The 22200-nt window shown below is 53.5% G+C and overlaps 2 protein-coding genes across 11 annotated transcripts in view; both read right to left on the reverse strand.

Moving 5' to 3' along the window:
* Positions 1-237: 237 nt before the first annotated feature.
* Positions 238-8551, reverse strand: CCDC134 (coiled-coil domain containing 134). 3 transcript variants are annotated; one of them, XM_075499585.1, is made up of 8 exons: positions 8453-8551; positions 4948-5074; positions 4059-4176; positions 3101-3222; positions 2777-2861; positions 2322-2491; positions 1993-2064; positions 238-1598 (listed from the first exon to the last, which is right to left on the reverse strand). In XM_075499585.1, exons 3-8 carry the CDS (start codon positions 4159-4161, stop codon positions 1473-1475), a joined length of 678 nt encoding a protein of 225 aa, XP_075355700.1. In that variant the 5' UTR covers positions 4162-4176; positions 4948-5074; positions 8453-8551; the 3' UTR covers positions 238-1472. The 3 variants fall into 3 exon arrangements, with proteins under 3 accessions (XP_075355700.1, XP_075355680.1, XP_075355691.1); XM_075499565.1 differs by having other exon boundaries at positions 2310-2491; positions 8453-8550; XM_075499576.1 differs by lacking the exon at positions 4948-5074 and having other exon boundaries at positions 2310-2491; positions 8453-8548.
* A 415-nt stretch (positions 8552-8966) lies between these two features.
* Positions 8967-22200, reverse strand: part of MEI1 (meiotic double-stranded break formation protein 1) — a 39288-nt gene continuing 26054 nt past the window's right edge. Inside the window, exons 22-31 of one of the 8 annotated variants that reach the window (XM_075499457.1) lie at positions 20760-20864; positions 18950-19060; positions 18190-18371; positions 15667-15748; positions 15019-15224; positions 14203-14284; positions 12032-12138; positions 11054-11185; positions 10593-10702; positions 8967-9278 (exon numbers count right to left, since the gene is read on the reverse strand). In XM_075499457.1, coding sequence (XP_075355572.1) covers positions 9233-9278; positions 10593-10702; positions 11054-11185; positions 12032-12138; positions 14203-14284; positions 15019-15224; positions 15667-15748; positions 18190-18371; positions 18950-19060; positions 20760-20864 — 1163 coding nt within the window. In that variant the 3' untranslated portion in view covers positions 8967-9232. Of the gene's footprint in view, positions 11186-12031; positions 12139-14202; positions 14285-14817; positions 14877-15018; positions 15225-15666; positions 15749-18189; positions 18372-18949; positions 19061-20759; positions 20865-22200 lie in introns of those variants that run through there. The other 7 variants (XM_075499415.1, XM_075499407.1, XM_075499424.1 and 4 more) reach the window with 7 other exon arrangements.

A 22200-nucleotide genomic window follows, 5' to 3' on the forward strand; every position in this document is an offset into this window, starting at 1 on the left:
GGGGAAAGGCCAGGTGGAAGGCGGCGGTGGAGGTCAGAGGAAGGGGTTTGTCCTCCCCCCGTTAGCATCTCTGACCCGCCGCAGCTCCCCACGGACCCTCACCTCCTGAGGGCCAGACCGGACGCCCGCTCCCACCAGGAACAGGAGCAACAGCTAGGCTTCTTTTACTTAAAAAAAAAAATAAAGTCAATTTTATTCAAGAAAAACAAACCACGTGCCCATTGCCACCCCCCCGCCGGACGGACCTGGCTCCGCAGTTAGAAATTGCGGACATTCCCCCTTTCCCGGAGGCCGCGGTGCCCCCAGCCCGGCGCAGAGCACCCACTTCTCAGGGACGGTCCCTCTGCAAGAGCCTCCTCTGCTCCGAGTCCATCTGCAACCATGAGAAAAGGCAGGGTGGTTGTGCTGGGTCCTGGGGCCAGCCCCTCGCCTCTGCTCCCACCGCAGCCCAGACGCCCCACAGAGGGTCGCAACCGCTCGGCTGGCTCGATCCCTGCTTCAGCCCTACTGTCCCCACGTGCCTGTAGCCAGCTGTCCCCCTGAGAAGGGGGTTTGGGGGACTAAAATTAGAGAGGATCAGCCCCACACCAGAGGGATGGGGGCAGGACGGCGTAGGCAGGGTGTGGGGTGCAGGACAGGTTCCCCAGCACCTTCAACATCAGCGGTGCTTGCACTACAGGCACACATCGGCTGCAAAGAGGGCCAAAAGCTGAGATCCCTCCTTCCCAAAAATTCACTGCATATTTGCCTTCCTGCAGGGATGCGCTGCGGTAGCCGCCCGGGAGAGTGGGATGCCATCGGGCCAGGAACCAGCACCATCGGCCTTTTCAACTACGGCTGACCGATGAAATGCGTGTTGCTCGGTAAAACAGCCGCTGGGAAGAGGGGAGAGCTGATCTGGCAGAGGTAGCAGCTGGGCAGAGACCAGGTATAACCGGGTGGGGGGGTGCCAATGAGATCATCGGCTTAAAAAAGAAAAAAAAAAATAAAACCAAACACAAAAAACCCCCAAAACTGAGAGAAGCAGCATTGCTCATGAGGCTGTTTGGCGTGACGCGCTCCCCAGCCCACCCACGATGGAGGAGGCAGGTTCAGCACGGGGCACCCTGTCCTGCGGAGGGGAAGGCTCCCCGGGCTCCCCGTGGGGCTCAGCCGCAGCGTGTCCCCCTCGCCCTACCCCACCAGGGGTGGCAGCACCCCGACCAGCCCAGGGGATGGCCCCGCTGCCCTCCCGTCTGTGCTTTGGCTCTGGGGAAGGGGTACCCCACTTCAGCTCCCCCCAGCCCCATTGGGGCAACCCACCGGCACCGCCACTTGGCCCCTGCCGAACGAAAGGGAAAGGCAACAAAACAAAACCCACGGCACAAACGGAAAGGGGACCGCCGGGCACCGGCCCCAGGCTGCCGAGAGGGAGCGAGCCGCTCCATGCCCCGGCAGCGTTGCCCCCGCCGCGAGGCACAAGCCCCCGCGTGCTACAGCTCCGACTGCGAGCGGGAGATGCGCGGGCCCTTGCGGATCTCCTTCCGCTTCTCCTCCTTCTTCCTCCGCTTCTCCTCCTCCCGCAGCGCCTTCTGGAACGTGTCGGCACTGGGGAAAAACTGCAGGGTGACAGCGGGGCGTCAGCATGGGGGGTCAGCATGGGGGAGCCCCCGCAGCCTCACAGATACACACCACCACCACCCCCCCCCAAAGCCATCACACAAGCCCCACAGTGCCAAGGGCGCTTGAGGTTGGATGTGGCACGAGGTGAATGGGGTCCCGATGCTCCCATGGGGCAGGTGGCCACAGGAGGGGGGAGATGGCACCGGCACCCAAAACCAGCCAGAGCCCAGCTAGGGAATTCAATGCACACATTTCGGCCAAGCTTCCTCCATGCTGGGGGTTTTTGGCCGTTCACCACCAAGCCACCCATTCCCTTCCCCAGCCAGCTGCCTGGAGCCGCAACAGGGATGGGGAAGCCCACGGGGAAAGCCGGCGACGTTGCCATCTTACCTCAGAGTGGTCTGTTTTAAAGGGATTGCGGTAATCGGGTGATTTCTCGCTGATTCCCAGCTCCTGAGCCATCTGCAGAGCAAAGCGGAGACCACATCGGGGAGCGGTGCCTCCCACACCACCCCCCCCCGTGACCAGGGTCCCCTCCTGCCCATCAGCCCCCTCTGTGCTCTTCCCCATCCCTCAGCCCAAGCACACCCCTCAGATGTGGGGTACACTCCCCCTGCCCTCTGCCCACCCTCCTTTTACCCCAAAAACCTCACGTCCCAGCCCCAACAGCAGAGAGGGGACACAGTGGGGGGGACCAGGAGCCGTACCAGCCCCAGGACCTGGGAGTGGGGTCCCTGCTCGAACACGCCCGTCAGATTGCAGAAGCCAATGCCCCAGCGGATGAGGCTGTTCCAGTTGGAGTTGCGGTCGAAGTAGTGGTGCACGATCTTGGGGAACCGCAGGACGACGTCCCCGAAGAAGGCGGTGTTCTCCACCACGTGGGAGTACGCTGCAGGGACAGCCACCCGCCCCATCGGTACACTGGTACGTGCACCCCGTCCCACCGGCACCTACAGCCCCACTGGGAGGCGGGGAGGCTGAAGGCAAACGGGTAGGCTCCCCAGTACGAACTGGTGAGAGAGGCAGCAATAGGGTCCCCGACAGACAGGTACCAGCCCAGGTCTGGTCTGGGTACGTGGGGTTTTCATACCCCCAGTGCCGGTCCCAGAAGGAACATCGGCAACACACCAGAGCACTGGAAAAGGGAGGGGGGTAAGGACCGGAGGGGACCTACCATCCTTTATCTTCTCATCCTGAGGGAAAGGCCCGTCGGGAGGCACGTCGGCAGCGATGAGCACAGCCCGGGAGTCCTCCAGCACCTGCCAGAGCCCTCTGTTACTGCCCCGTCCTGCCGGCCCTTCCCTGTACCCCAGGGGTGCTGCCCCAGCTGCCCCGCTTTGAAGCCACAGTGTCCCCCTTCAGGTCCTAAAGCCCACGTGGCCACCCCACTCTTCTCTTTGACCCCACGGAGGCCCCCCGGCCCTCCCCGCTTCTCCTGCCCACCCTCCCTGGTCCCACGGCACACTGAGTCCAGAGGGTAGCCCACGCTGTGGCTCACTTTGAAGAGTCCCTTGAGCATGATGTCAATGATTTTGTACTGCTGGTTGACGTCGTTGAGCTCGATCAGGTTCTTCAGCGCGTTCATCTGGTCCTTGCGCTTCACCTCAAACAGCTTCTTATCTGCGCTGCCGTCAAGGGTGCCGCCGGCACGCTCCCACCACGCTCCCACTCTCCCCCTTCGCCAGGCACCCGGCACCATCCCAGTCCCCCCAGTTCTCCACGGGGTGCCCGAGGGCCAGGGGGCAACGCCTGAGACAGGATGAAACATGGATTTCCAGTGAGCCCCTTTGCCCAGACACCCCAGCAGGGCACTTAACAACGCTGGGTGCCCGTGGGGAGCTTTCTACTTGCCAGCCCCCCCTGCTCTGGCTGACGGGCTGGAGGAGGAACGTGAACTCCCACCTTCCCCATACGTGTCTCCACGAGCACACGTATTAAATATCTTTTCATACTTTGCCTGTTCACCAGGGGATGCTGCTGCGTGCTAAGAAGGGCTTGCATTAGCCCACCTCCTCGTGGGCAATAAATGCCCATGGCACAGAGGAGACCAAGTCCCACAAGCCCAGGAGCCCTATTCCATCACCCCAGCCGGTGACCCCAAAGCACTGAGACCTGCAGGCGTGCTCTGCCACCCGGCTGCCCGCACCACTCCCAAGAGCGGACTGGGAAACGTGCTCGGTGCCCAGCATGCTGGACCAGAAAGGAAAAGCGCTGCGCTTGGGAGAACACCAGGCACCACTGATAAAGTCGTCTCTGCTCCTGCACCGAGCCAGGCACTTGGTTAGCAAACCCAGAAGAGCAGAGAAGCAACTGCCCAGCAGTTCTGGGTCCTCTCTCTCCTACCCCGCTGTGCCCCTTTCCGTGGTCTCTGACCGCTTCCCTGCGCACGAGCTCCCTCCAGCCTCAGCAGGCGCGAGCGCGTACGCAGGACGCGAGGGGCAGGCTGCAGAGGATACAGATTTCCAAGCCAGAGTCCACCCTCTGTTTTTCCAGGTCTGCGAAGCTGCCCCGGGACAGCAGCAGCACCAGCAGAAAGGGGCAGATGAAGAGAAAATCCATGTCGGCCGCTGCAGCCTGGAACAAAACGGACCAACAAAACCAATGACCAGCGAGGAGACTGACCAAAGGAAGAAGTCACACGAGCCTCTCGGGACCGGTGGCACATCACCGCCGGCACCAGGGTCCTTGCCCACCTCTCCCTTGTCCCCGCAAGCGGTTTGAGGGAGACAGCGGCCAGAGCAGGGCCACGGGGCGATGCCACAGCCGGCCCGCTCTCCCCCGCGAGGGAAGCCCTGGTCTCCCCCTCCTCTCCTCCTGCCTCCTCTGCCGGCTGGGCCCCCAAGGATCTGACTGAGCACTGACACAGCAGAAAAATTAAGTCCTATCCCTTCCCCCAAAAATAACAGCTAGCTTTTTGCTGGGGTTGCGAGTCAGAGCAGCCCAGCAACTGAAGCAGCAGGGCCAAAGGGAGAAGAAGGATCGCCAAGGGACTGAAATCCACCTCTCCTTCAAGCACCAGGCTTGACCAGCTCAGCCATTGCACTTCACCTCTGGGGTGCTGGTACCTGGACCCTTCCCCTCGCTACAAGCCGGGAGCCAGCTGCGGGCCCCACGCCGAAAAGCAGCAGTTGGGTGACCTGGTGGTAACTCCCCCCTCGCCCCAAGCACGTCCCTCCCCAGGCAGCGCCTGGGGCTCTGCAGGGATGCGGTCGGGCAGAGCTGCTCCTGGCCCCGAGGGTCCCTCAGACAGAGCCAGCGTGCAGAAGAGAGACTAGAGGAGAAGGTCCTTCAGAGCGAGGACTCTGGTCCCTGGGACAGCCTAGACCTTGAAAAGGAGAGCAGTACCTCGGCCTCCAGGCAGTGGGACTCGAGGCAGCCTGTCCGCAGGGACGAGGTTTCCGCAGAGCCAAGCAGCGGCCACCAGCAATTAGGGAAGCAGCAGCTCCTTCAGAGGCATCCCCCGAGCCGCCTCCTGCTCCCAAGGGAAAGGCGGACACGTAAGGCCACCAGAGCTGCCCTCACCCTGCCACCTCGCTCCCATCCTGAGCCCAAGCTCGCATGCCCAGCCAAGCTTCTCTGCGATGCCCTAACGCTGGAACAGAAACAAATCCCTTCTTCACACCAAATCTGTTGGGGTTTTTTTTCTTGTTGTTGTTCTTTTTTAAGCAAATACAATTTTTCAACCCCAGGCCCCTGAGCGAGGCAAAGTGGGCAGCACCGGCAGCTATCCCAGCCCTGAGAGGAGCAGCAGCTCCCGCCATGCACCTCCTGCCGAGGCCAAGCCAAGCACCCTCGCACGCCCGGCTCGGGCAGGGAAATGGTGTCAGGCAAACACGAGAAACCCTCTGCATTTCTTTTTGCTGTTGTGCTTTGCAGAAGGCAGCACCCCTGGAAGGGAACAGACCAGAGTAACTACCACCAGTGTTGCAGAGGAAGACACGGCTGCCCCTGGAGCGGGCTCAGCAACACAACCCGCGTTTCAGACACGATGCAGAGCCAGGATGGCAGCACGAGCCTCTCACACTGGCGGCCAGGGTCTGTCCCTTTTGCCCGCTGTGGCATGAGGCTTAAGGCATATTCCAGCCACCCTGAAGGCTGCAAAGCACGCCAACAGGCTGCGGCTGTAAGGAGAAATTCTCCAGCCCGGGCAAGCAGAAGCTCTGCTAGACCCACCAGCCTGGTTGGCTCCCGAGAGACTGCTTCACCCTGCCAAAAACCACGACTCAAGGGCCCGAGGCCTGGCTCAGTGATGGGGTGCGGGTCCCCCCTCTGCAGAGCCTCCCATAGCTGCTCGCTCCCTCCCCAGGGTCACGGGGAGGAGGAAGAGCAGCAACTTAAAAGCACAAACTGCAACTGCCCTGGGACCCTGGCTCCTGTTTGCCCCTGGGATCAGACACGCGGCCATAAGGACCAGGGTGGCTATCTGCTGTGTTTGTGGACAATTGGAGAAAGACCTTGGAGGCAGCCAGTGGCCTCCAGACCAGGCTGAAAGGCAAACAGCAGAAACGCTGCCCGTGACGGCTCTGCCGCGCTGCCCGCAGCAGTGCCAGCACGCCTGGTCAGGGCAGAGGCTCCCACGTTCCCCCCTTCCGACACGGGAGCCGGGTGGCTGGAGGATGCCCCGTGGCCGCTCTGAGGAGGAAGACACTGAGCTGCAAAAAAACCTGCTCAGGCAACAGCACAGCAAAGCATGGCTCTTGGCTGAAGCGGTTGCCAGCCAGCTGGTTGCTGCAGCAGAAAGCCCACCAGCCTGCCTGGCTGCCCCCGAGTCTCAGAACGGAGACAGGCTTTTCCAGAGACACGACAGCAGATGCTGCGTTATAGATGGTTGGTGTTTTCAATGGAAATGTCTTTAATGACTTTACAAATCCTCCTGCCCTACAGATTGTGCCATGGGACGAGGTCGGAAGAAGAGGATTGGAGAACCACGCCATACCAGAAGCCCATCACCTTTTTGTCTGACCCCTTCCCTGCTGACACTCATTCTCACATCAAAGCTACTGACCACCGTTGTCCATCAGGGCTGAAACACCCCAGTGACAATGAAGCAGGAGCCAGTTGTTGCCCTCACCCGCAGGGAAAGTGAAGCTGCTGGTGCCACGTGGGACCAGCTTGAACTTATTGCCCTTCGCTGCCCTGCCCATTTCACCCCGTTTTAATAGCAGAGGACATTCCCTCCTCTCCAAGCTGGACTGTGTAAGCACAAGGATGCCAAAGCTTCTTGCAGATGTTCCTCCATGCTTTCCCCAAGAACCCTCCCTTGCGTCTTCACACCCGCTGAGGGACGAGATGAGACAGAAACACCGCGGAGCTGCTCCTCTCTTCCCTCCCTGCTTCTCCCTGAACTGATCCCTGCCAAAGCCGGCTCTGCCTGGTGCTCGCAGAGCAGTCCGGGGAGCCAGGGCCTGGCCTGATGCTACAGATGGGAAGGAGTTTCCACCAATATTCCCTTGCAGCCCCGGCCAGCTGGTTGCTTCAGCAGAAAGCCCACCAGTCTGTCTCGTTGTCTCGCATCCTCTTAATTTAGACGTGTTTTTCCAGAGACACGACAACAGATGCTGTGTTATAGATGGTTAGTACTTTCCATTAAAATGTTTTTAATGACTTTATAAATTCTCCTGCAGGAGCCCCATCTGAACCAAGCATCCCAGGATTTATTCGCTTAATGAGTTCGCAAGACAGAGCCACGCTTTGGTTCCCAGGAGGGACTTTCACAGGACCCCCCCTTCCCCTCCGCAGGGCACTGAAACGCAGAGGGAAAAGCATCATCAGCCAGCTTGCCCCAGGAGCGCGCCGCAGCAAAACAAGGAACGAAAACTCCCCGCCCCACGAATCCATCCCCGAGCCACTCCTCCGTCAACCAGATGAGGATTAATCTCTTGTCACAGCCGAACCAAAAGCTTCGGAAGTGAAACACAGGCTGCTCAGACGACTTCTTCTGCTAGGGCATTTCTAGACAGGGCTCAGAGGATCAGGTGCTTCAGTGAAACAACAACGGCCGTTTACATCCGCTTACCTCAAAAGTCCCTTAAACACCAAAACCAGATCTCACGTATCGGAGGGGCGGCTGCCAGCCAGGGTTAGGTAGCCCCGACCGAAGCCAGCGAGCTGCTGTGATTTCCACCAGGGACGGATCCATCCCAGCCCACCTCCGTGCCTCCCACCCCGCTGGAGGGGACCAGCAGCACCCCGGGGGGCTCGGGCGGCCGCGGGCACGGGGCGATGGGGATTCTCTTTCAAGCGCAGCTGAAACTAATGGCAATCGCACGGGGACGGAGGCGTGGAAGTCGCATTAGCCGAGACTTACCCCGCTGGGAAACCCACCCAGAGCCGTGTCAAGTGGACGCCGCAGGCAGCACGCGAGGGGATGCGAACCCGCGGGGCGGGACGGCTGCCTCCCCGGTGCCGCCGGCAGCCTGCTCCTCACACCCGCTCCAACGCGGGGCTCCGGCCAGGAGCGAGGGACGAGGAGGGGGGAGAGCAAGCGGCGATGGCAGAGCCCTTCGGGGGAGGGCAAAGCCCTTTAACCGAAGGTCCAGCGAGGCGCCCCGGGGCCGCACTGCCCGCCCCGCTCACCGGCCACCCCGGCTGCACGGGTTGGCTTCCCTCCCTCCCTCCCGGGTCTCCCTCCGGCAGCGCCGGCGGTAGAGGGGGGGCAACGCCGCAGCGGCCACCCCCGCCCCGCCCGCCCGTGCCCCCGGAGCGGCCCCCGGGCTGCCCCCGCCTCCGCCCTTCCCTCCTGCCCCGCCACTGCCGGGCCGGCCCCGCTGAGACCCCCGGGGAGGGGAGGGCGGCCGGTTGCCCCCGGCCCCCTCCCGCCGGGCGGCGCGGCGCGGCCGGCCCCCCTCACCTGCGGGCCGGGTACCGGTAGCGGGATCGGCGCTCACGCCCGCCGCGCTGCCATGCCGCCGCCGCCGCTGCTTCCCCGCCCCGCCCCGTCACTTCCTGAGCTCCCGCCCCGCCCCGGCCCCGGCCCGGCCCCGCCGGGGCTCCCGCGGGCGGCCGGGGCTGGAGAGAGCGGGGCCCCGCGCCCCCCGGGGCTGCTCCCGTTGCTCGACCCCGGCGGCGGGAGGGTTTCCCCGGCTCTGCAAGGGAAGGAACCTCCTTAATTAAAGCCCCAACGAGAGAGAGGCACTTGGGCTGGAGGCGAGTGGGGGTCGGGGGCTGTAGCCTAGGGGGTCACCCGTGAACTGGAAGAGAGGTCTCCTCCTCCCCGTGGGACAAGCAGCGTATCTGCTTCCCCGGGGGCCCGGGCTGGAGCCCCCCCAACGCCCCTGCCAGCCCCGAGGAAAGGGGCCATCCCGCAGCACCACCAGCTACGGCAGGGGAGCAGAGCAGCTCTTCCAGAGCACCTGCCAGCCCACACGACATGGCTTTCGCCAGGCAGTTCTCTGTTTGGTAACTGAAGAGCATCAACCAAGCCTCATCCCACGCAGAAAACGAAACGAGGAGCCATTTCAATAACTGGGCTTTATAAAGGACTTTCAACAAACCTGCTTCTGAAAATGAGCTACAACTGACTTCCTTCACCCATCTTCTCTCTACTACTCACTGGGAATAAAAGGCAGGATGGGGTCTCCTGTTCCGTTCTTGCCTTGTTCCTCTGCTGCGTGCACCGTATCTTCTCATTTCAGTCTCCAATGTGCGAGAGGGACACTGCCACGCTTCCCAGACATCTGTCATTGATGGCATGAGTGGAAATCAAAGGGAAGGCATGGCTGAAACTCCAGCATGCTACGGGAACTCCCACAGTTGACACTTTGCTGACAGGAGGTTTTCATTACTAAAGCAACCCTCCCCCAAGCCATGGAACCACCCCCCCAACACGTGTGAGAAACACCAGTGTGGGGGAACCTGAAGAAAGTCCTTTCTTGACAAAACTGATATCAAAGCTTGTTTCTGACCAGAGGATTTTGTCTTCCATGTTCATGACTATCTCATTCGGGTAGCCACCACTGCTGCTCTTTGACCGTATCCAAAACCCTTCCTAACAACCAAGATTTGAAGGCTTCTTCATATGTGGAAAACCCAGAAATGAGAAGCCACTTTAGCAATGTAAAAAGACCTCCTGTCCACCTTCCCTCACCCCCGTACAGTCAAGCAAAGGCAGTTGAGACGAACTTCATGGGGCTGGATCGTCTCCACCTGGACAACTTGTGCGCTGAGCATCCCACCACAGAGCAGTGGTATCACATTGGGGGTAAGCACAAGGAGAAGCTACTCACAGATAGCAGACACCTCACCCAGTACACACCCTGCACGTGGCTGATAACAGTGTCCCACAATGGAGGAAGTCCCCACCCCAACAGGAAATCACTACCATCACTGCCACCTGTCTGAGGCAATGTGGCATGATGAAAACAGGAAGGCAAAAGCAGACAGATTGAGAAATAAGTAAATATTGCATCGGGCTCCCCCTTTCTCCACAAGTAAGCTGGGAGCAGGCCCCGCCTCCCATCCATGGGGAAGAGGAGGATTCAGTTCTCAGCAGAGGACTCTAAGACCAAGCAGAACACAATTCGGTAACTCCACTCAGCAGTTTCCGAATGCTCGCTGTACTTTGAAAGTGCTCAAGTCATCTTTGGGTTTCCAGGACTTCACAGGCATACTGGCGCTAGTTAGCACACAGACAGAGGTTAAGTGATCATCCTTCAGGGAAATCAATACAAGGGATCGTTACTGCTTTGAAGTCACAGGCTCCCTGGCCTGCTCCCCTTTTATCAGATCACCTCTGCCATATAGACGAATGCAATCCCAGCAGAGACACTCATCTTTCATCCCAAATGTCTCCTCATTTCCCAAATATCTTCTCAAATTTGGGGCTGATGAAGTCTTTCATCCCAAAGTTAGCCAACTGTAGCAACCACTCAGTTTTTCCACTTCTGTTTGCCTTCAGCTGGAACAAGGGAAGGATTAAGTATCCCTTCTACTCCTGTTACACCTACCACCCTCACATCACCTATCAAAGGCATCTGCCCAGCAAAGGATACACAATGTCCTTATGTCTCCCACAAGTGCTCCTCTGTCCCATGAGGCGCTCCAGCAAGGTCTGAATGGTCCCTGACTGCACTGGCTCCACCTGGCAATGACTGCTCTGAATCTGAGCAGTCAGAAGAAAGAATGACTTCCAGACCAACAGGAAACTGTTGGGCTTGTTCCTTCATACCTCCCTCCCTCATCTCCACACAGAGCAATGACACCTTCAAACTTTGATCTGCGGGGAATCAAGGGGCCTCCCAATATGATGACACAGTTTAGGCAGCTGCTGGCATCACTCTCTTTCCGATTTCACCGTACATCCCTCAAGGCAGTAGGCCAAGCTAGCAGCTGCAGGATTCTTCTTCATCTTACTATAACCTCCCCAAAGGAAGTTTATGGCTCCCCATCAAAGGCTAAAGCAATCCCCCAGGGATTCCCTTCTCGCTCTCTAAGGCAGTCACCGCTCTCTTACCTGACAAAGGAAGAGGTGGAGAGCACGAGATGTGGCCTCAGGCAGCTCTGCTAAGTTGGCTTCTGCTGCCTCCTGGAGAATCTGGCTAATTTCTTTTTGAGAAATAATATTGCTGCTCTGATATCTCAGAAACTTGAACAAAGGAAAAAATAGAGGCATTAAATAGCGAAAGACCCACAGACTCCAACAGTGACTCATCTCCTGGAAAGACCTCTTCTGTGTAATGGGATGCTGCAGCACCTTAACCACAGGCCTGATTTTTATATCACTTCTATTAGAACCAGTGCAAATATCCGTGTTGATGGTGCTCTGATTTGTAACCAGACTTATTTTGGTTTAGGTTGGGAAGGAACTGAAACAAACCAGGTAACCTTTAAAAAGTGAAATAAGAATAACAAAGATTCACAGACCCATCATGTATTTGGAGGGGGAAGGTTCACATTAATAACCCCTTCCTCTCATCCACTGCCATGAGGGCTTTATATTCAGTATTTCTGCTGGGTAGGACCACATTCCCTCTCTTGCTTGCAGGCCCCAGGTACAGCAGTGTAGTAGGCTGCAGTAACTGCCTGCCCTGAAAAGTCAGGTCTGTAAGGTCAAAGACGGGGAGACAAGCTGTAATGCCAAGCAGAGCTCTGCTCTCCAGAGAGCCACAGCATGCTCCCTTACTGGAAACAGCAGTTGCATGCTCTCTATAGGTTTCCCCTCTCGTCCCCAGGGGTCCTAGATGATAGAAATAAATGCTACGAACACCAGAAGAACAGGACATGCTCACTAACAGCAGTCAGTTTCTGCAGGGTGTGGAAGGGAAGTTCACTTGAAAGTATCATCATTATAGGGCATGAATACAGTGACAGACAAAGCCACAGCAGTATCTGAGATTGTGTGTGCGTAGGGGGTAAGTTCCAATAACTGACCCACATGCACTGTACCAACGTACTGGAAAAAATGGAGAACACCCTGCCCTTTCCTGCTCACCAAAGTCATCAGCCTCAGAACTTCTGGCTGCAGAAAGGACTTCTGGCCCCCATTGAGTAGTGTGAAGAGCAGGAATTGGTGCCAGGGCTGTGAGGCAACATGTAGAGCTGGGAGAGAAGGAGAAGCCAATCAAAGACAGCTTTAAAATCAGCCAAGTGACAGGCTGGACCCGGATAAGGACAGTCTTCAATACTGACCCCAAGTTTTCTCTTCTAGACCCCACGCTGTGAAACACTAAGGGGATATTTTGCTCCGTTCTTATTTGCTTTTTAATCTGTCACTCTGGGCAAGAGTTTAGTCATGAGGACAAAAGCTTAATAGCTTTCTAAAGCAGAAAATACATTTTGTCCATCTTTGTGCTGGTACAGGAAGAGAAACCTTCTCCTGGGGTGCATGTCATAAAATAGTAAGGGGGTATCTTTAGCCCAGGGTTTTAAAAATAATACCCTCTGGTTTCAATATGAGGACAAGTTTCCTGACCACGGGTTTTATTTAGCTGCAGAATACTCTTTGGGGAATGAAGAAAGACCTATAACATTAGCTGCACAAGCTGAGCCTGGAACTGCATCAGAGAGCGTACTACGGGGACCAGCCAGGCTGACGGAGGCAATGCAAACAATCAGTAGAGAAAACGTTCTTAATAAGGAGCATACATGTTAAACAGAGGTAAGGCTCAAGGTCACCATCCGTGACAGCGTGAAGTCTCTTACTGAACGCTAAAATTAAGTGTTATTACCTTGTATTTATTGCAGGTTAGGACGTATTTATTGCATGGGATGGACAATTACAATAGGTCAGCTGATATAGCTTGTTACACCATGGCAACTCACCAGAGTTTCAGAAAGGTCCCTTTTCCACTGGCAGTCACATAACCTCCCTATTGCCACTACAAGAATATTTTCTATGGGAAAACAACACTAAAAAATAATGTAAAATGTTTGGGGGGTATCTTTTAGCTGGTGGAAATGACAAAGTACCAGCACTGTGCACTGAGCCTGCTCTGCACATCTGGAAAAATCTCTGGACCAAGACAGGGTTTTAGAAAGCCTCAAATGAGGCAACTCCTAGAGGCAGAGTCCAGGCCACACTCTTTGCAGTGTTCTCGCATCTTTCAGAGCAGCATCTCTCGATGTGCTGCAAATATAACTATGACCCTCATTCTCCTTGGAATAAGGAGACTCCTGTTATCGCTGTTGTGAACTTCTGCACCACAGCAAGAATTTAGGCAGCCAAAGTGACAGGTTCAGCTGTTGCTGAAGCAGCATTTCATTAACTTAATCCCAAATCAGCAGAACCTCCCCATAACATGCCACCTTCTCTTTTTTTAACCCAGCCTTTTAATAGCCTCCCTTCAACTACTGGCTGTCATTCATCTGCAGTATTACATTTTCATTCAACTGCTTCCTCTCTCCCACCAATGTCCCTTTTGTCTGGTGTTCATTCACTCCATCCCCTTCTCTCTCAGTGTTTAAATGACTGAATTGAACAGGTCAAGGTACAGAGAACTTGCTGTCTGTTTTAAGATCAGAGCCAGCACCTGGACTTTGCGGCAGAAGGCTGACAATAAGCAGAAGGGTCTATTCTCCCCCCGACTGTACCATGCTGTCATATTATGTTATATTGCTAACATGGTATACATTAGGTCTGACATGGATTCTGGAAACCAAGGTCTGCATTCGCCCCTGGAAATCTAGAATTTTCAGCTTCCATTCCTTAAGGCTGCCTAGTACCCTGGTCTCCCTTCCCCTCCCTCAGGGCCAAACTGTGACCAACACTGTCCATGTGGAAGACACAACATATTCAGATCCTCCCTCCCCTATATTTATGGTCTAAAGGTTTGCTACAATTGGCCTGGAAGTGAAAGACTATCCCTATACTCCCTCTATTCCTAAACCTTTCACTCTTACCATATGGGGGGTAGGGAATGACTTTTTTCCTTCTGGAAAGCATCTTGGTGTCCAGAGCCAAAGTGAGGGCTCATGCCTGCAGGGGAGCCAGGCACTGTGATTTCATCCCACAACGCACATGATTAACTTTAGGCATACAAATAATTTTTTCTTATTAGGTATAAACTCATTAAGCATCTGCTCCAGGGTACTACTGGATGGAGATCAAAGAGCTCAAAATCACTGCAGGAGGGAAACCCAGGAGAAGAAAGAGGAAGACTTTACCAACATCCTGGTTCTTCATGTACAGGTATTCCACCAAGGTTTCCAGGCAGGCAACCACAGCTTGAGAGAGCGGCAAATCTTTCTGGAATACCAAGAGGTGGAAAAAAGGAAGAAAAAAAACCCAACACAGTCAACAGCTATTGCAAGAGGAAAATTCATAAAGTGGTGGGATCTGAAGAGCATGCAGCACAGGAAAATAACACCCTTCATCTCCTTCACGGGATGCAATGTGCTGCAAATTATCTGTCACATCAAGGAGCCAGACAAAGGCACAACTACTTATTCTGAGACTTTAAAAAAAAAATGAAGTAACAGCTTCCAAAGAATAAAGATGGGAGCCCAACATCGCTCGAGAGAGTTAAATGTAAACTGATGTACTATCCCCTGGAGCCCGACATCACTTCAGCAAGTTAAATGTACACTGATGTGCTACCCCCAAAGCATCCTGCCAGGGGCGTGGGGGAGGGACTGGGATTTGTTACACTTTTCCCACCTCTGTCCCTATGGGTGTGTCGTCCCTGCAGAGCAGGAGATGGGAAAAGAGAGATTGTCATTAGTACATAGAATTTCAGCTATCCAGTTCAGCAGCAGGGAGTACTGCATAGCTTGATTTACCTTCTTTCTTACTGCGCCATGCTGCAGCAAGAGTATTTTCCCTCCTCCTCATCACATGTCTGTAAGGGGTGGAAAATGCAGGCAGAAGAAAAAAAAAGACAGCCCCTTAGGTTCTGCAACAGCGTGGTTTCTCCTCAGGTTAGTGGTCCTGCTTGAAGCCCAACAACACTAGCGTTGTTCCAAAAGTCATATTTTATATACCTGCAACTGGACATGCACCAAAAGGTTCTGCAGACTGACAACAAGCGAGAAGACCTGCCGCATGGCAAGGGGGTGCAAGGAAGCATCCTGCAGCGATGATGGCTGTGGTTGCGTAGCACCTTGGGCTGTGTTTTGGCCAATGATCACCAGCAGAGAGGAGGAGAAGTTCTGTCGCAGGACAGCTCTCAGGAACTGCATGATGCTCACTAGACAGGGAGCCGCTTATTAGTGTGTGTCAGTGTTTTCCTCTCCCCTGCCCTGTGTGTTGGTGCCTGTGCAATAGCATGGGAGAAGGTGAGGAGAGAAAATTTGGGCTTAAGGGCCCCAGCTGCAGGCAGGAATGGCAACATGGGTTCCCTTGTTCATGTCCTCCCTGTGAGACACTATCCCAGTTCACACTCAGTTCCAGAGTGTGACTCACTACCAACCTCCAAGGAAGAGTTGTCCAAACACAGCAGAACTCCAGACAGTTCCCTTTTGCCCTTTCTCACCACCAGTTACGTACTCCCAAAGCCAAATGGACCAAAGCTTCCAGATTCCCACCAGCACCATGCACCATCCCATCCCATAGTCACTGGTTCTCCCTTGTTGCTTCTAGCATGGTACTAGCAGCTGCTTCCAGTCAAATCTCTGTAACATGCAAAATACCTAACAGCAGGATTGGCTTCTTCTTCCTGAAGATGACTGCATTCAGGACTTCTGTTAGGTCTAGAGAGAGTGTCTGGTGAACCTAGAGGAGAATGAAATATAAGAGAATAAATGGTGCTGGTTTGGACCAGGTCAAAAGCTCCCTTATGTACTTTCAGTCTTTAGACACTACCTCGTGATGACCACTGAAAAACAACAGGGTTTCAGGAGTCTGATCCAGAAGGGAGAGTCACATCACTGGGCCCTCAAGTTTCACTCACCACCAGTTGCCAGCCCTGCACAGCTTCCAAGCCACAGTGCAACTGGTTTGCCTGTCTCGAACTCACTACTCCCTGCAGGTCCTGTGGCACATGGCTGGCAGACTGCCAAGCACATGGAGCAGCAGGAACAGCCATCACCAAACATGGCTGTACCTTAGCCCCACAGCCAGTCAGCAAGACTGAGGAGCCAGGCAGCGATGACAAGAATCTGGCCCTGCCTGCTGGAGCTGGGAAGCTTGCAGAGAGCCCAGGGCTAGGACATATGGCATGGGTGAAGGAGGCAGAGGAGGTTAGGGACTTGGGAACTGGGGGAAACAGGAAAGGTAGGCTTGAGAGGGCAGTCTGTAATACACAGTTTCCCTCACAGAGCAGCCGTTCAGCCGCGATGCCATAAAGCCTCACAGAGCCCCAGAAGGGTTCAAGCTCTTCAGTAAGGCAGAGAGTTCGCAAGGGAGGGCAGGCATAAGGACCACAGGGCTGATTCCTTCAAACTGTCTTCTGAAGAAAGAAATGTTCAATGGGAGAGCTAGGAGTACCTCCTGCAACCGGGTGGCAGCGGTTACTTGTCTAAGAACTGACAAACCAAGACCTTTAATAGCCTACCATCCATGATCCGTGTTTATCCACAGGCTTCTGCTAAAGCCAGCAGCAGTAACGCAGTTAACATGCAAGCTTGCTATGGCCAGGCAAGTCCTCACTATTAACACCAGTCTGAGATGAACGTGGCCATTTCTCAGAGCCATTGTTCCCCTCTGAAAAACTGCAGGCTTGGGGAGACAGCCTAGCATCCGTTCACACTCACAGCCACAAACGCCAAAGGCTCTCTTACGAGGGCCTCCAGGATGCTTTGTACAGCTTCAGCTATACTGAGCAGCAGAAAGCAGCAGAAGTGACTCTTCCTCTTACTGCCTCTCCTTCCCCCTCAGCAGAATATTAGAAACACTGAAGCTTAGAAATGCTGAAGATCAGAAACGCTGAAGCATCTTTGAACAGCTTCCATTTGCCACCTGCATCTGTAGTTTCTTTCCCCATCTCTGGTGCAAGAAGGATTTTGGATTGCAGGTCATAGCACATCAAACCAGCAAGGTATTGATGAAGCCAAACAACAGGCTTATAAGTTGCACTTCACTAAAGTGCACTAAATCACTAAATGATTGCACTGCAAGGATCAATATTACCCGAGAGGGTTACTCCCAGAAGATGAAGCTCACCACTAGCTGCTAGAATTTAATCCCTTTTGGGACTGGCACAACACTGAACACCCAGACACAGCCCTGACTTGGAAACTGAGAAGGTAAATTGTCCTCAGCAGTTAATAGAGCAGGGACAGGCAGGACTTGCTATGCATTCACATAGCTGATAGTTCATACAAGTCCCATGCTGTAAGACCTAAGCAGAGGCAGCACACCCATGAAGCAACAGGTGCAGACTTGGTCTGGGTTGGCCTTTTGGAAAACGTCTTCCCTCAGCATTAGAAAACCAACCCTTGCCTCTCTGTGCAGATGCACACACATGTCCTTAATGGGATTTTATCATCTGCAAATAGGTGCACTGACTCCCAAAGCACATAATCTGCTGGGCATAACTGCAAGAGCAGAGCTCACAATTCATGACGTGCTGTTTAACTCCATATCAAGAGAAGGAGAGAGGGCTGCATAGATACTTCAAAAGGAAACGTTATCCCCTTACGTTGGCATTAGAAAGTGCTTCCCTCAAAGTTGTAATTCCAACATCAGCTGACAACTCCAGCTTAGCTCTGTTGTCGGACTGCAAAGCATCAAATACAATGACAGCTGCCCACATTCGTATGAGCTTGCTAATATTGAACACTTACTTGCCAATAATAGGTTTGGATTGTGAGTGTTCTACTGTTGATCATTTTAGTACCAAAAAAGCAGTTTACAACATGGGAGCTGTGTCTCCCACCTCCAGCCTTCCCTTGAGAAAGGCCTTAAAATGTATTTTGCTCTGTCCTGAAGAGGAAAGTGATTTGGATCAGGAGTATGCACTTTTTCCCCCAGGATTTCTGCCCCTCTATAACTCTCCAAAGATTTGGGTCTTAGCCTTCAGCAATATACTAGCTTCCAGTCCTGCTGGAGAAGTGCACCAGGGAATAACTTGTGGGCAGTAACAAAGGAGCAACCAAGGCAAGCAGATTCCAGGCCAAAGCAAACCACTTTCCTCTGCTAATTAAGATTTTTTTTTTTTTTTTTTTTTTAAGGTTTAGCCATTCCCTGGATCTGAACACTAGAGTGGTTCTAACCTCAGTATTGTAGCGATGCTGATAAAGTAAGAGGGATGCAACCAACAGCCATCCAGAGCACAGCAAAGCATCCTCAGACGAGAGGTAAGCAGGTTCAGAGGGAGGGGACCGCAACCAGGTACATTCCAAAACCTTCTGCAGGAGCTCTAGCAAGGACACGTTGGAGAGCAGCACAGCCACTGCTGTGTGGGAGAAACATAATCAGAGAGGCTGACGGGATGGCACAGGTTAAACCAGCTTGACAAGCAGAAGAGAAGTGCAGAGCACACCCCTGCTGCAGCCTCAGCTGCCACAGCTCATCAGAGTGAGGCTGTCCAGCTACGCTGGTATTCATCTCCCACAGCACAAGCGACCACTCGGCCAGCTAATAAAATGACCAGCCTTCAGCTAACACAGCTGGAAGGTTGGTTAGAGCTGTTCTCTACTATTGTTTAATTTTTTGAACCATGGCAATACCAGGACATTTCAAACAAGGCACCAAAGCCCCACTGCTGTGTTTTATGAACAAGAAAAATACAGTGATTCTGTCTCTCAGCAGCCAATTCCTGAATCATCAGAAGGCAGCAAAACCAAACCAAAACAGAACAAAACCCCCAACTGAAAAAAACTCATCCCAAATACAAAATGGTCTTTGTTAACTGTAATGCTGTGTCTGGAAGGGGAAAAATCCACTTTACGGGCTGAGACGGTCAGAATACAGTCTGATGGCCAAGCTACAACCTTGCTGAGATTAACTTAGCAATTAATAGTCTTGCCTCACCTCTCTGTTGACTACAAGGTGTTGTCTGATGAAGGCTCCAGTACAGAAAGTTCAGCGATGGCTGCAGGAGGTCAGTGTCCCTCGGCCTGCATTTCCCACAGAGATTACTGACTGGAAACAAAAGAACGTGCATAACACAAGATGCCAACATAACAGAGCACCTCAGCACAAGAAAGAAGTCGGTCAGTGGGGAGAGAATTCAGACAAAAGCGACACAACCTGAAGTGAAAATAAACGGAGCATGGTACAGACAAACCAATAGGCATCTGCCCTAGAGTGTTTGCTTTAGACCAGACAGTGCAGTGGAGGATGATAACGGGGAGGGGGGAATAGAAAAGGGTATATTAAAGGGCATATATCACACTGGGCAGTAATGAATCCAAGAGAAACCAACTATAAATTACCTGTTTTCACAGAGTGAGTTAGATCCTAATACTAGGTCAACCGTAAACAGCCATGTGCCTATCTCACAGACTGGGGAATGGCATGGAGAGCTGTGCTCCTCCACTCTCACCAACTCTCCTCACACTTAGGAATAGAAGTGCCATGTTTGCTGTAAGCACCAAACACTTAGAAACAATGTTTAGCAAGATTTTGGGAGGGAAATCCAGGACTGCAGGGCTCAGCAAGACTGTCATAGAAAATCTTTTGAAGAGCTTAAAGTCTGAGTAAACAATTCTCAAAAAACACACATCAACACGCCTCCCCACACCCCTTCCATCTACGAGCTAGTTTCACGTAAGCCTCATCAGAGGACAGTGCCCTGCACACCCACCCCTGAAGAACATAGCCTGGGGAGCCAAGCAGGGAATGAAGGGGGCAGCTAGGGCAGGGAGAGAGTTGTGTTGAAAAATACAGAGCAGAAAGCAAGAGCAGAAGGAGCTTGTGACTCCTGGGAGCAGCTGAGCTGTACTCTGAATCACAGCAGCTAAAAAGGGCTGGTATAAAGAGGACATGCTTCTTCCACACCCCCAGTTCCCTTGGCTAATGAATGTCTGAGAAACACTGCTTCTTCACAAGGGCAACACAGGCAGCCCTGAGACATGGAACATTTAAATTTAAAATTGAAGGGGATAGTCCTTCAAAGTCTGCTAGGGAGATCAATTTGTCAGCGCAGGGAAGAGATGAGAGGAAGGATCAGCTGAACTTCCCTCTAGTATCTATTCTTTTTTCACAGCCTACATGAACCTCCTCCAATAGCCAAGTAAGAAGGGAGAAGTCACTGAGTAAAGATCACTGGACAAGAGAGCACGTCATGGTATGGTGAGTAAACAGACACACGCTCTTGTATGTCTCTGGGGTGGAGTGGGCAAGTCCTGCAGCTGGCTGGGACCCATATACTCTGGACTCACACTTCAGGGAGAGCCTGTTTTCACTAGGCTGCTGGTCCCTCATGGCTGGTTCACAGGACATCCCTGTGGCCTGAATCCCACAGTAGCGTGTTAGCAAGTGTGGACAGGGAAGGATATTTCAGGAAGCACATCAGCAATACTGTCACGTGCCAAGTCAACAACAGTCACAGACCCTGAAATTGTGTCACAGCCAGGAGAATACTTTGGCCACCTTGTGAGGTTTCAGACCACAAATGTATTGTAAAAGCAAGAGGCAGAGAACCTGGGTTTTGTTGACTGAACTGGTAATTAGGGCTCTTTACAATGCTCTGGCTATGAAAGTATCTCAAAGCAACCATAACTGTAATGCAAGGTACACCTTTTCTCAAAGGACAAAGAGCCAGCCCCTAATCATCTTAAGGAACAATTAACAAACACAGATCAAAGTCCCCTGGGAGAAGATGGATGCACCAACTCACCCTGGTGAAGCAGCTTGAAGTCTGTGCTGTCCAGCTCCCTCACACCCTTGCTCCGCAGCTGCACCAGGAAAAGGAGGCTCAGCAAAACGGGCAGGTTCCTGTTAGCTAAGAAGGATGCAGACAGCTTAGCTTGTCAGTGAACTTTAAACTGTTGTACCTTAAAGCATGCCAAGAATTGTTAATTTTCCGGCTCAGGAATGAGGGTGGGTTAGGGGAGAAAGTATTCCCCCTTTTCAGAGACACACACACTCCCAACTTAATTCTCATCTCTATAGTCCCCTCTGGATCAGGCCCCCTTTCTGCCACTGTGGGTTGGCCTGAGTTACACGCTGGGTCCTGCCAACACCTAGGAACAACTAGAAAAGAGGGGGGAAAAGGAGGCTAGGGTCTTTTACACCCTTAGTGAACCATGTAAGGGGCATGGTCACTGCACATCCAAACTGACACCTCTAATAAGCTAGAAGTCACCAGCCCTTTGCAGAATACTCTCTTCCCATCTACTTGACCATCACTGGCAGCCCATGCTTTGACAGCAGCCCAGAACCTCAGAGCACTCGGCTGCACAGCATTTGTTCTCCAGCATCTTGCGAGGCTGGAAAATGCTGTCCATCCCACCCCACAGGGCAGAGCAGAGACAGTAGAGGCGAGAGCCCCACACAGCAGGTCTGTACGTGAGGAGAATGGAGATGCTCAGACCACCAACTCCCCAGGGCAACTCCCTCCCTAGTATATTAACTCTTCTGAAGCACTGTAAACAGGTAAAGATTTTGCATTGTATATAGCCATACCTACAGCAAGCAACTATCACCTCCAGAAAATGTCTTCACAGAGTCTCGGGAGTTTTCGGTTTTGAAGAGGAAATGTTTACAGGTGTCTTTAATGTTAACATATTCTTGAGGGAGACCCACTGTTGGGCCTTCTTGTTGTCTAAGAGCAGACTACTGGTCGAACAAGGATGCAGATCCCCTGGACTTATCTGCCCCAGACCTCACAGAGAGCTGCCTGTGTGCTGGAAGACAAGTCATGTCTCCAGAGTACATCTGGTGTTTGACTGTCTGGATGGGGCTGCCAGTAACTCAGCTAATGAATTCAAGATGCATTATGAAGAGGAGCTGGGGATATTAGACACAGCAGAAGGGCTCTAATCTTGCAAAAGTCCCTCTAGCCCAGTGTCCCGTCTCCATCACCAGCAGTTTGGAGGAATAGGTCTGAATCCCGCAACAGGAAATGGACAATCTACCTCCCCACAGACCCTGGCATCCCTAGATCAGTGACAGAGGGACACCACAACTCCAAATGTGCACAATTCCAAACAAGATCAGACCTGGCAGATGCCAACATTGTCTTCTTTATCCATAACCTTGTAGCCTCATGCTCTACCATGCTCCTGCTTTCAACCCCCCTCTTCTCCAGCCTACCGACTTTGCTGGAGGTAAGGCAA

Source organism: Mycteria americana, chromosome 1, assembly GCF_035582795.1.
Source record: "Mycteria americana isolate JAX WOST 10 ecotype Jacksonville Zoo and Gardens chromosome 1, USCA_MyAme_1.0, whole genome shotgun sequence".
NCBI lineage: Eukaryota > Metazoa > Chordata > Aves > Ciconiiformes > Ciconiidae > Mycteria > Mycteria americana.

Excerpts from the sequence above, each read along its gene's own strand:
- CCDC134 (XM_075499565.1), bottom strand. The coding sequence starts at position 4,161 with ATGGATTTTCTCTTCATCTGCCCCTTTCTGCTGGTGCTGCTGCTGTCC. Across the intron at positions 2,065-2,309 it reads ACTCCCAGGTCCTGGGGCTG|ATGGCTCAGGAGCTGGGAAT; the intron begins GTACGGCTCCTG and ends TTTGCTCTGCAG. Across the intron at positions 1,599-1,992 it reads TTAAAACAGACCACTCTGAG|TTTTTCCCCAGTGCCGACAC; the intron begins GTAAGATGGCAA and ends GTCACCCTGCAG.